This window comes from Entelurus aequoreus, linkage group LG18 (genome assembly GCF_033978785.1).
Source record: "Entelurus aequoreus isolate RoL-2023_Sb linkage group LG18, RoL_Eaeq_v1.1, whole genome shotgun sequence".
In the NCBI taxonomy this organism is placed as follows: Eukaryota; Metazoa; Chordata; class Actinopteri; order Syngnathiformes; family Syngnathidae; genus Entelurus; species Entelurus aequoreus.
Window position 1 is genome coordinate 44265163 of NC_084748.1, and position 13626 is coordinate 44278788.

Genomic DNA, 13626 nt, shown 5'->3' on the forward strand with positions numbered 1-13626 from the left:
ATCAACTCACAAAGTTATAACAAATATAACAAATGGCAACTTCCTATGAGGAATTTTAGTGTACATCTAAAGGGGGCAGCACGGTGGCAGAGGGGTTAGTGCATCTGCCTCACAATACGAAGGTCCTGAGCAGTCCTGGTTTCAATCCCGGGCTCTGGATCTTTCTGTGTGGAGTTTGCATGTTCTCCCCGTGACTGCGTGGGTTCCCTCCGGGTACTCCGGCTTCCTCCCACCTCCAAAGACATGCACCTGGGGATAGGTTGATTGGCAACACTAAATTGGCCCTACTGTGTGAATGTGAGTGTGAATGTTGTCTGTCTATCTGTGTTGGCCCTGCGATGAGGTGGCGACTTGTCCAGGGTGTACCCCGCCTTCCGCCCGATTGTAGCTGAGATAGGCTCCAGCACCCCTCGCGACCCCGAAGGGATTAAGCGGTAGAAAATGGATGGATGGATGGATGTATAAACAAGCTCATTGGTGTGTCTAGTGCACAGATGCCAAACTCAAGGCCCGCGGGTCAGATATGGCCCGCTAAAGGCTGGAAATAATACTTTCTTATTTTCTTACTAAAGGTATTAGGTTTTTTGTTGTTGTAGTTTGACAGGGAAAAAACTAGTGTCCAATATTGCAACAAATATTATATTATCTAACTTTGTTGGCCAAAATCCAAATAAATACTTAAATATCTGCTTAACTTATGATTTCGAGTTATCCATCAAATTGTACACTTTAAAATTACCAATAGATTTTACTGTAAAATTTAGGGAGTTTTTTTTTTACAGCATTTTACTGTAATTTGAAACAAAACGACCAATGTTTGTTTTTTTACAGTAAAATTATGTCGACTGAGCTGTCAGTTTTTTCTTTTTTTTAATGTAAAATCCACGGTTGATGATTTTATGGTACCACATTTTACTATAGTAAAAAACTGGCAGCTGAGTTGACAAAATAAAATTAAACAGCAGTACTGTATTTCTATTTCCGTTATGTTGTAAAAAATAATAATGCCCTATGTGGGCTCTGTAGCGCGGATGTCGTTGTGGCTTGTGCAGCCCTTTGAGACACTTGTGATTTAGGGCTATATATATAAACATTGATTGATTGATTGATAATGAAAAAAGAAAAAACATATATTTTACAGTAAAAGTCTGGCAACTAAGCTGTCAGTTTTTTTCTGTAAAAACAGTGGTAAAATTGTAAACGTAAATTTAAAAAAAATGTTTTTTTTAATTCATAGGCAAATTAATTAATTATTTACTGTTACAAGCGGCCCTCTGCGGCGTGGCCCTCAATGAAAACAAGTTTGACACCCCTGGTCTAGTGGGACAGGCCAAAGTTAAGTCGGACAAAATGCAGTTCTTTATAAATTATTTGTTTCTCTACAGCCTGGTAGCAAATGCGTCACGGACCGGACCGGTGGTTGGGGACCACTGGTCTAAAGTAGGGCTGCAACTAACGATTAATTTGATAATCAATTAATCTGTCGATTATTACTTCGATTGATAGATTAATAATCGGATAAAAGAGACAAACTAAATTTCTATCCTTTCCAGTATTTTATTGAAAAAAAACAGCATACTTATTTTGATTATTGTTTCTCATCTGTTTGTACATGTTGCAGTTTATAAATAAAGGTTTATTTAAAAATATATATATATATATATATATTTTTTTAAATTAAAAAATTGCCTCTGCGCATGCGCATAGCATAGATCCAACGAATCGATGACTAAATTAATCGGCAACTATTTTTATAATCGATTTTAATTGATTTAATCGATTAGTTGTTGCACCCCTAGTCTAAAGTAATTTGGTTTAGTCAAGTCAATTTCACATTTTAGTCGACTAAACAGTAAATGTTGCACGAAGGTTAACACATCTTTGAATAACCACTTTTATTGAGGTTATTGCAGCGCTTCTCAAAAACAACATTTCCAACATAACCTGTTATAGTCTGGGAAAATAGATCGTCTGTGTTTACGAAGACACATTTTTAGTCAAGAAAATGAAGACTGCAAACATGTGTGGTTTGATTTGAAGGATTGTTGGCCTTGGTGTTAGGTGGCGCTGGAGCTGATCAAGATCGCTGGAGGCTACGGCTTTGAGTCTCTGAAGAACTGCTTTTTCAACTTGGCCCTTCCTGTGGTGGTGTTTACTGAGCCTGCTCCCGTTAAGCGGACGCTCATCAGGTACCAACAGCAAGTACACTTTCACTTTGCTTCTGGCAACTTCCTTGTAGGTATCGAACCGTTATCGCCGCCAATATTTGCCATTTTGACGTATATTTATTTTGTTCCTACACACGACAACAACAGAACTACATCAGCGGATACAATATATACACATACAGTCGTGGTCAAAAGTTTACTTACACTTGTAAAGAACATAATGTCATGGCTGTCTTGAGTTTTCAATAATTCTACAACTCTTATTGTTTTGTGATAGAGTGATTGGAGCACATACCTGTTGGTCACAAAAAACATTCATGAAGTTTGGTTCTTTTATGAATTTATTATGGGTCTACTGAAAATGTGAGCAAATCTGCAGGGTCAAAAGTATACATACAGCAATGTTAATATTTGCTTACATGTCCCTTGGCAAGTTTCACTGGACAAAGATAAGACCTTCTGAAACAGTTCTGTGGTCAGATGAAACAAAAATGGAGCTGTTTGGCCACAATGGTGGTTTGACAAAAACAGACTATCGTTGAATCTCAGTAAAACTAAAATAATGCTATTTGGTATCAGTAGAAGAGAAAGTCAAACACAAATACAAATAGACGGAATAGAAATTGAAAGAGTAAATTAAACCACATTTCTAGGTATAATGATTGATGATAAATTGAACTGGAAATCCCATGTAAAAAATATACAACATAAAGTAGCAAGAAACACGTCAATAATGAATAAAGCAAAACATGTTCTAGACCAGACCTGGGCAAATTAAGGCCCGTTGAGCTTTTCAATTTGGCCCGCCGGACATTCCCAAATAATTTTTTTAGATCTTTAAGATGGAAAGTGTAGCTGCCATTATAATGTGCAGTGATGTTTTCTAATGACCGTAAGTCTTCAACTATACTAAGTCTTTCAATGCTTGGAATCTGCACTTATGGATGATATACTAGTTACTAAGGTAATCTAATTAGTTGCTATGGTCATCTAATTAGTTACTATGGTCATCTAATTCGTTACTATGGTCATCTAATTAGTTGCTATGGTCATCTAATTAGTTACTATGGTCATCTAATTAGTTACTATGGTCATCTAATTAGTTGCTATGGTCATCTAATTAGTTACTATGGTCATCTAATTAGTTGCTATGGTCATCTAATTAGTTACTATGGTCATCTAATTAGTTACTATGGTCATCTACGTCACAGCAGCTCAGACGAGGCACCAAGCAGTGTGGGCGGGAAGCGTTTCCACAGATGCGGAAGGAGATTTTCACAACAAAGTTCTAAAGCTTAGTGATATATAGGATAGAATAGAATAGAAAGTACTTTATTGATCCCTGGGGGAAATTCAGCAAATATCAGATATATCAGATTTTAGGTGGGTTTATTTTGTACCCTTCGCGTTCATATTTCACTGTTTGTTGCATTTTTGTTGCGTTTCACTTGATTGTAAAATATGTCGATCAAAAGGGGGTGTGACGTTCATATGTTGTCAATATTCAGTGTTTTATCGTTCATAGAAAAATGTAAAATTCCATTACGTTTTTTAAGGCGGTCTGTCATAACGTTTTTAGCATTCAATCAGACATTATTGTGAGGTTTTGTATTAGTGTTCCTAAAAATAGGTATACCGGCCCCCAGACACATTTTTTTCTCTAAATTTGGCCCCCGAGTCAAAATAATTGCCCAGACCTGTTCTAGACCAAAAATCACTTCATATTCTCTACTGCTCACTAGTGTTACCATATCTGAGTTACTGTGTAGAAATATGGGGAAATAACTACAAAAGTACACTTCATTCACTAACGGTGTTACAAAAAAGATCAGTTATAATAATACATAATGTTGGATATAGAGAACATACAAACCCTTTATTTATTGAATCAAAAATACTGAAATTCCACCACATAGTGAATTTGCAAACAGCTAAAATGATACACAAAGCAAACTATAACCTGCTAGCCAAGAAAATACAACAATTCTTCTCAACAAGAGGAGAAATATAACCTTAGAGAAAAATGTAATTTAAAACATTTATATGCATGTACAACACTTAAGACCTTCAGTATATCAATATGTGGAATTAAATGATGGAATGGATTAAGCAAAGACATCAAACAATGTACTAATATGATACACTTCAAGAAACTCTTCAAACTTAAAGTGTTTACAAAGTACAAAGAAGAAGAACCATGATAAACATTCTGAATTTATTTCATCCATCCATTCATTCATTCTCAAAATAATCTTACTCATCTCATCATATGAAATGTAACTTACTTCACCAATTATTATTTATTTATTTATTTATTCATAAATAAAATACTGAACAGATGTTTATTGGGATAAGGTAAACATGTGTTCAGTATTTTAACATAAAAGTGTTTAATTGTAAGGCATTAAAAGCCACAAAATGCAAGGGGTCCATCAGACCCACAAACGCTGGCTGAGTAACAACAATATGAACATTACACAAGGTTAAAAGAATGTAAAGGTGACTAAAAGGCGTTATTTCATGTCCAGGCTCTCATAATGCTGAAAAAAGTATTTAGAAGGTCATAAACATGTTTTTAATGCTCTAGTTATGAAAATATTACATTTTTTATTAATGATTCCCACTTTGCGGAAATTCATTCAATTAACAGCGATAAACGAGCGATGAGTGTAATGTTGCAACATGTCGTCTATTTCAGAGACGACATTTACTTCTCCATCTGGGACTGCTGGACCATCACCGGCCACCAGGACTTCACCCTGTCAGACTTCATAAATGCAGTCAGGGTGAGGAACACTTCTTCTATAACAGGGGTGTCCAAAGTGCGGCCCGCAGGTAATTTTTTGACGGCCCCATGGCACATTCTAAAAATACGATGGGAAAAAAATATAAAAAACATAAAAAGTGGTATAAAAGAGCAAACAGGTGAAATGTAACAAGAAAATGTTGCATTATTTACTCTAATAACACAAAGCTGCCATGCAGGCTGTTTCTTTCTTTAAAAAATAATAATGAATCAAAATCAATGTCATTATGAATCATTGACCTATTCAAGGCTCCATTTACTTCACATTAAATATTCCACTTTGAGATATTTTGGGGACAAAATGTTGCATATTTTTTGGTTGCCATTTAAAAAAAGTTTTTTAAAGAAGGGCCTAAAAGAACCAACAAAAAACATAAACAACAATAAAAATTACAATTGACGGATAGATCTGAAGTTGATCTTGAGACTATTGTGGTAAAAGTTTTAAAAAATGTTGGATTTATTTTTTTAAACTTTACTGAGCAGTACTCTTTTGGATCCCCAATAATTTTAGTGGGACTTTTCTTTTTTTTTAAGTGACATTGCTCAAAAAAATAATGAATTAAAATCAATGTTGTTATGAGTTATAGACCTTTTTAAGACTCCAATTATTATATAATCTCAAATATTTCACTTTAAAATTTTATTGGGAGAAAATATTGCATATTTTGTGTTTTTTTCCTTGACAAAAATGGCATACAACTTAAATCTTTAAAAGCGTTATATTGACAGATAGACCTAATGTTGATCTAGAGATTTAAACCTTGAATAATAATAATAATAATAATACTAAATAATGACACATTTGTAAAAAAAAAAATTTGACCAAAACCTTTTGGGGTCCCCGGGATCAAGTCTGAGTGGAGGCCTAAATGTATCTTTTTTATACATATATTGTATTGGTTTTTAAAATAAAAAATATCAAAAATGCCCCTGCTTGCTTTGATTTTTCAGTGTGCGGCCCTCAGTGGAAAAAGTTTGGACACCCCTGTTCTATAATGTCCTTTTTTCACCTTCCCTTCCTGCTCCCCGATCTTCTACTTTGCTTCCTTGTTTTGCCTGGTCCTAACTTTCTTGGAGCCTCTTTTTGCACTGCTCTCCACATTCTAAACTGATCAACTGGCCTCTCAACAAAATGGACAAGATCTTCTCGAGGAGAAGCTTGGGTTCGGGGGAACTGGTCTGTCCTGTTTAATAGTAGTTCCTAGACTCTTGGTCGTGTGCCTAGTGATTCGTCCAGTCGAGGATGTTGAAGATATTTACCTATTAGGAATCATGATAACAGGACATCTGCTGGTTGGAGTAAAAGTTTCTCTGGTGTGTCGACGAGTTTGAAGACGCTGGCAGCCGTGCAAGGTACCCTCAAGGTGCCACAAATGATTGAAGGATGGGCACTTAGACTTCTGTGATTTTGGACCGAATCGCAAACTGGACAACATCTTGGAGATGCTATGTGCTCTGCATGGCATAGTATGATGAATTTGGAAGACCGGAAATAGACAGAGTGAAAAGTTGACATTTGTTTTCGCCGGCTCAAACTTAAACATTCTAATCTGGATTGTTTTCCCTGGCTGTAATGCTTTGCAACATCTTTGCTTGAAAATTCTCCCAAAAAGGACAGAAGACGCTACAAGCTCCTTACCTGACACACACCTGTTGTTTGTTGACTTACTGCGTTATCGCGATAAACGTCCATCAAGGTCACGGAACAAGGATAGGATTTGCCCATGCATGGGATTCGCCTCACGCCACACCTCAGGGGTATTTTACACACGTAAAATACCCCTGGGGTGTGGCATGAGGCGAATCCCATGCTTCACCCCACGTGGCACGACAAAAAACGAAGCAGCGCCCCTGGTGGCGGCTGCTTCAGGCTTGATGCCCGCATAGCGAGTCTTATGTCGTGACACGTATATATGTGCTTTGCTCGAGGTTTTTTCCTGGTCTCAAACTAAACCCTCCTCCAGGTGTTTAATTTGGGACTAGTTATTTTTCTCCTCCATGTTTACCTTTTCTCCAACGTGGCGACCTGACCCGTGTTCCCATTTAGTCCACCCCCGTAACTGTACATCCGTTCTTGGACGCGTTTGTACTGAAAATGTAATAACTTTGTTGTATTTAAGTTCCGTCCATTTCTGTTGTATTTCAGGAGAAGTACGGAATTGAACCCACGATGGTGGTCCATGGTGTGAAGATGATCTTCGTGCCGGTTATACCAGGACACACCAAGAGACTTAAACTGACGTAAGTCATTTATTAGTCTTAATTATGGATTACAATTTGGGGCATATTATTATTGCTTTATTATTCTCGTTCCGCACGTTTCTCTTACGTCCACTGTGAGACAAACTGGCTAACGAACCCCCACATATGTTATACCGTCGGAAAGGTCTCGTTCGCGCCGATGGCGGAAATCTAAATTGGGAACATTTTGTGTTACCATGGCGACGCTATTCACGAACAACCCAAAAAATGGGCCGATTTAATGGGTACGCACCTTTTGTCTAATACGAGTCATACCGGCCAACGAACCCCCACATATGTTATACCGTCGGAAAGGTCTCGTTCGCGCCGACGGGCGTATTTTAAGTTGCAAACAATTCGTTCTACCGTGGCGACGCTATTCACGAATAAACAAAAAAAATGGGCCAATTGAATGGGGACGCACCTTTTATAATGGCGAACCCTTTCGTTTAATACGAGTCGAACCGGCCAACGAACCCCCACATATGTTATACCGTCGGAAAGGTCTCGTTCGCGCCGACACGCGTATTTTAAGTTACGAACATTTCGTTCTACCATGGCGACGCTATTCACGAATAAACAAAAAAAAATGGGCCAATTGAATGGGGACGCACCTTTATAATGACGAACCCTTTCGTCTAATACGTGATGAACCGGCCAACGAACCCCCACATATGTTATACCGTTGGAAAGGTCTCGTTCGCGCCGACGGGCGTATTTTAAGTTGCAAACATTTCGTTCTACCGTGGCGACGCTATTCACGAATAAAAAAAAAAAATGGGCCAATTGAATGGGGACGCACCTTTTATAATGGCGAACCCTTTCGTTTAATACGAGCCGAACCGGCCAACGAACCCCCACATATGTTATACCGTCTGAAAGGTCTCGTTCGCGCCAATGGGCGTACTTTAAATGTTACCATTTAGAGTACGTTAGCTTGCTAACTGTTTAAGCCAGTTTTGCAACCGTTTACCCCAGAGTCATTTAACTTGGTATCTGACACTTGTTAACTTTTAGCATGCAAACGATAGCATGCTAGCTAGCTATCTTAAACATGCTAACGTTTTCATCTAATTTGACACTTTTTTCTCTTATTTCCGAAGCCATGCACCTTACAGCCGTGTTAATTGACATGTGAGATGTGCTAACTGTTAACATGCCATCGTTAGCACATTTGCTAAGTGTTAGCATTTTAATGTGCGCATGCTAACATTTTAGGCTAATTTTAGTTACACCTAAAACTGACAGATTCAGACACTCTGCACCATCTTCACAGTACGGCGGCTTCCGGGGACCCCCGGCCAGAGGTCCAGGGCACAGATAGCAGGCCCATCAAAAATGTTGTAGTTAAAAATGATCTTGTGCGGGGACAACAGCATTGATGCGTTTTGGTGTCCTTTATTATTTTTTTAATGGCGTCTGTTTTTTTCACATATATCTTATTAAAATATTTCTTTTATGAAAAAACACTTCTTGATGTATGCATTTTTGCGTATTATGCGGGGTTAGCGCAGCCTCCCTCCAAAGAGCGCACCTTCAGCGGTAAAAAAAATAACAAGTGGTTTCAATGTAGACGCACTGCAGGACCGCTTGTAAAAGGCCCATAAAAAGTGGTAGATGTCTCCTGCCTGTTTGAAAACATCACAGGTAGGAATAGCGTGAATGTGCAGTAAATGAGTGTCTCCATGGCGACGCCCCGCATAGTACACGCAAAATAGTCATTTAAATAAGGCGGTCTGCACCACTTTTCGGTTGCACGTGCAGTCTTGGTAAATCACACGCCCACTAATAGCACACGCTATTTTATAGATTGCACATGGCAAAACATCACAGCAGGATAGCATGAATGTGCAGTAAATGAGTGTCTCCATGGCGATGCCCTGCATAGTACACGCAAAATACTCATTTAAAAACCTCTAAAGGTTTAGTGGCCACATGCGTGGACAGCACCTTTTAGCTCTTATTTCCAAAATTGTGTGCACTACTGAATTGGGGTCTTATGGCCACTTATGTGGACACTAATACTGCCATCTGGTGGTGTCAGAAGAGTATAACATACAATGGAATTTGGAAAAAAAAAAGTGTAAAAAGAATTAGCATGTCACTAAACATGAAGTACACGTTTGTGTACATATGGACTAAGTACATCTTATCAAAAGATGATTCTTAGTTTTTATTCTAATTAGGGTCCAATAAGCCCAAATAGCAAAGAGAAATAAAAAAAAAAGCATGTAAACAAACAGCTTGGGCCTTAAGAGGTTAAACAAGGCGGTCCACACCACTTTTCAGTTGCACGTGCAGTCTTGGTAAATCACACGGCCACTAATAGCACACACTATTTTATAGATTGCACATGGCAAAACATCCCAGCATAACATGAATGTGCAGTAAATGAGCGTCTCCATGGCGACGCCCCGCATAGTACACGCAAAATCCTCATTTAAATAAGGCGCGTGGTGTTTGGATCTCGGTAAATCAGCCCCTAAACGTTTCATTTTGTGCCGACAGGATGCAAAAACTGATCAAGCCGGCAGCGGGTCGCCAATACGTGGACCTCACCGTGTCCTTCGCTCCCGAGAACGACACGGACGAAGATCTCCCCGGTCCTCCTGTCAGGTACTACTTCTCCCACCATGGACACACCCCCTGACATCTCCTCCTCATGGACACCAATGTCACATACATGTACTGTACTGTTGGAACCACCCGGAAGTGGTCCCAACACACACACACACACACACACACACAAGTCCAGTTTGCTTTGCGGGGCCAGAGCAACATGCGACTTCCTGGGTAGCGTAAAGTGCACGTGTGTGCGCACGTGTTCTCTGCTGATGATGAATTGTACTTCTCCACCCGTGCTGATGCCTTAATTGCCGTCATTAAAAGCCTTTTCCTTGGTGGCACTGTGACTCTCACAAGTGTGACTTTGACTCCCAGTGACACTCCACCATGCTTTGATTCATTACAACAGGCACTTATCAACCGTCATCTTTTTATTTGAGCATCAGAGCTAAACTTTTCTCCTTTCCCTTCGTGCCAAATGTCTGTGTGTTGTGTACATGATGAGCAGTCCTGTGGAATACTTTGTGTATCTTGGAGAGAAAAAATAATATTTCTACGGAATCATGATCGCAGCAAAATGATTTGCAAATGCGTTTAATCCATTTTTTATGTGCTGTTGAACTAAAGTGTGTCTGTATTTCAATGTGTGTTGTCTGTCCGTATCAGGATTTGTCTGAGGAATAAAATGATCGTCTCTGTCCGTATTTCCTCTGTTGTCTTTTTGCAGTGAGAGAATTGTGTGTACGTGTAAAGCAATCTGTGTCCAAGAGTTGTGTGCGTGTATGAAAATGTGTGTGTCTGTAATCAGATTTGGGTGAAGCAGGAACCCTGATTATCTGTTTACACATGACATGTTGCTACCTTTCTGCCGTTAGAGTTGTGTACGTGTAGTCAGATTTATGTGAAACAGAAACCCTGATTGTCTGTTAACATGTGATTTTTGTTAAGTTTCTGCCTTGAAAGAATTGTTTGTATTTAGATGTGTGTATGTGTAAAGCAATTTGTGTGCGCGTATGAAAATGTGTGTGTGTAATCAGATTTGGGTGAAGCAGGAACTCTGATTTACTGTTTACACATGACATTTTGCTACCTTTCTGCCGTTAGAGTTGTGTACGTGTAGTCAGATTTATGTGAAACAGAAACCCTGATTGTTAACATGTGATTTTTGCTAAGTTTCTGCCTTGAAAGAATTGTCTGTATTTAGATGTGTGTGTGTAAAGCAATTTGTGTCTTAAGTTGTGTGCACATATGAAAATGCGTGTGTCTGTAATCAGATTAGGGTGAAGCAGGAACCCTTAGCTGTTTACACAGGACATTTTGCTACCTTTTAGAGTTGTGTACGTGTATTCAGATGTGTGTATGTGTAGTCAGATTTATGTGAAACAGAAACCCTGATTGTCTGTTAAAACATGATTTTTGCTAAGTTTCTGCCTTGAAAGAATTGTTTGTATTTAGATGTGTGTATGTGTAAAGCAATTTGTGTTTACAAATACACACACAATTGTGTGCGCGTATGAAAATGTGTGTGTCTAATCAGATTTGGGTGAAGCAGGAACCCTGATTAACTGTTTACACATGACATTTTGCTACCTTTCTGCCGTTAGTCGTGTCTGTGTAGTCAGATTTATGTGAAACAGAAACACCGATTGTCTGTTAATACGTGATTTTTGCGAAGTTTCTGTCTTGAAAGAATTGTTTGTATTTAGATGTGTGTATGTGTAAAGCAATTTGTGTGCGCGTATGAAAATGTTTATGTGTAATCAGATTTGGGTGAAGCAGGAACCCTGATTTACTGTTTACACATGACATGTTGCTACCTTTCTGTCATTCGAGTTGTGTACGTGTATTCAGATGTGTGTACGTGTAGTCAGATTTATGTGAAACAGAAACCCTGATTGTCAACACCTGATTTTTGCTAAGTTTCTGCCTTGAAAGAATTGTTTGTATTTAGATGTGTGTATGTGTAAAGCAATTTGTGTGTGTATTTGTAAAGCAATTTGTGTTTACAAATACACAATTGTGTGCGTATATGAAAATGTGTCTGTAATCAGATTTGGGTGAAGCAGGAACCCTGATTAACTGTTTACACATGACACGTTGCTACCTTTCTGCCGTTAAGTTGTGTAAGTGTATTCAGATGTGTGTAAGTGTAGTCAGGTTTATGTGAAACAGAAACCCTCAGACATGTTTGTTAACATGTGATTTTTTGCTAAGTTTTCTGCCTTGAAATAATTGTTTGTATTTAGATGTGTGTGTGTGTAAAGCAATTTGTCTCAATTTGTGTGCGCGTATGAAAATGTGTGTGTCTGTAATCAGATTTGGGTGAAGCAGGAACCCTGATTAACTGTTTACACATGACATGTTGCTACCTGTCTGCCGTTAAGGTGTGTATGTGTAAAGCAATTTGTCTCAAGTTGTGTGCGCGTAGTCAGATGTGTGTAAGTGTAGTCAGATTTATGTGAAACAGAAACCCTGATTGTCAACACCTGACTTTTGCTAAGTTTTTGCCTTGAAATAATTGTTTGTATTTAGATGTGTATGTGTAAAGCAATTTGTGTCTTAAGTTGTGTGCGCGTATGAAAATATGTGTGTCTGTAATCAGATTTGGGTGAAGCAGGAACCCTGATTAACTGTTTACACATGACATGTTGCTACCTGTCTGCCGTTAAGGTGTGTACGTGTATTCAGACGTGTGTATGTGTAAAGCAATTTGTCTCAAGTTGTGTGCGCGTAGTCAGATGTGTTTAAGTGTAGTCAGATTTATGTGAAACAGGAACCTTGATTGTCTGTTAACACCTGATTTTGCTAAGTTTCTGCCTTGAAATAATTGTTTGTATTTAGATGTGTATGTGTAAAGCAATTTGTGTCTTAAGTTGTGTGCGCGTATGAAAATATGTGTGTCTGTAATCAGATTTGGGTGAAGCAGGAACCCTGATTAACTGTTTACACATGACATGTTGCTACCTGTCTGCCGTTAAGGTGTGTACGTGTATTCAGACGTGTGTATGTGTAAAGCAATTTGTCTCAAGTTGTGTGCGCGTAGTCAGATGTGTTTAAGTGTAGTCAGATTTATGTGAAACAGGAACCTTGATTGTCTGTTAACACCTGATTTTTGCTAAGTTTCTGCCTTGAAAGAATTGTTTGTATTTAGATGTGTATGTGTAAAGCAATTTGTGTCTTAAGTTGTGTGCGCGTATGAAAATGTGTGTGTCTGTAATCAGATTTGGGTGAAGCAGGAACCCTGATTAACTGTTTACACATGACATGTTGCTACCTTTCTGCCGTTAGAGTTGTGTACGTGTAGTAAGATGTGTGTATGTGTAAAGCAATCTGTTTCTAAGAGTTGTGTGTGAAGCAGGGACCCTGATTGGCTGTCTTTCTACATGTGACTTTTTGCTACGTTTCTGTAATCAGATGTGTGTGAAGCAGGAACTCTGATTGGCCGTCAGTTTACACGAGACTGTTGCGACACGACTGCAGTGTAAGAGTTGTGAGTCCGCGCAGGAACCCCAACTTGGGTCTGTAACGTCACCTCGCCTCTCCTGGTACTCTCCACTAGTCGGCGCTGTGCCCCCACTCTCACCACTTGATGTACATACAAGTTCATGTCAGTAATGTGATGACTACACTACACACATCTGCATACGGATACACAACTCTTAACGGCAGAAAAGGTAGCAAAAATACAACCAATCAATCACAGACAGAGATGTTTTTTGCCCAGGGACACATCACAACAGGGACAACCTAAAACGCCCACATTGAGATACAGACACACACACACAGTTTGAGCTATTCAAGTCATTTAGCTCCACTAATACAATTTGTGTTGCACAAACAGAC

General features: G+C 38.8%; 2 protein-coding genes across 6 annotated transcripts in view; one reads left to right on the forward strand and one right to left on the reverse strand.

Annotated features, from left to right (window-relative positions):
- Positions 1-13626, forward strand: part of uba6 (ubiquitin like modifier activating enzyme 6) — a 113211-nt gene that overhangs the window by 99481 nt on the left and 104 nt on the right. For all 4 annotated transcript variants that reach the window (XM_062027213.1, XM_062027215.1, XM_062027214.1 and 1 more), the window contains exons 29-32: positions 2062-2189; positions 4867-4954; positions 7124-7218; positions 9727-13626. The exon at positions 9727-13626 is cut by the window's right edge. In XM_062027213.1, the coding sequence (XP_061883197.1) occupies positions 2062-2189; positions 4867-4954; positions 7124-7218; positions 9727-9868 (453 nt within the window). In that variant the 3' untranslated portion in view covers positions 9869-13626. The remainder of the gene's footprint in view (positions 1-2061; positions 2190-4866; positions 4955-7123; positions 7219-9726) is intronic.
- Positions 13564-13626, reverse strand: part of polq (polymerase (DNA directed), theta) — a 73890-nt gene continuing 73827 nt past the window's right edge. For both annotated transcript variants that reach the window (XM_062027211.1, XM_062027212.1), the window contains one exon: positions 13564-13626. This exon is cut by the window's right edge and continues 310 nt beyond it. The gene's annotated coding sequence lies outside the window, so the exon portion shown is untranslated.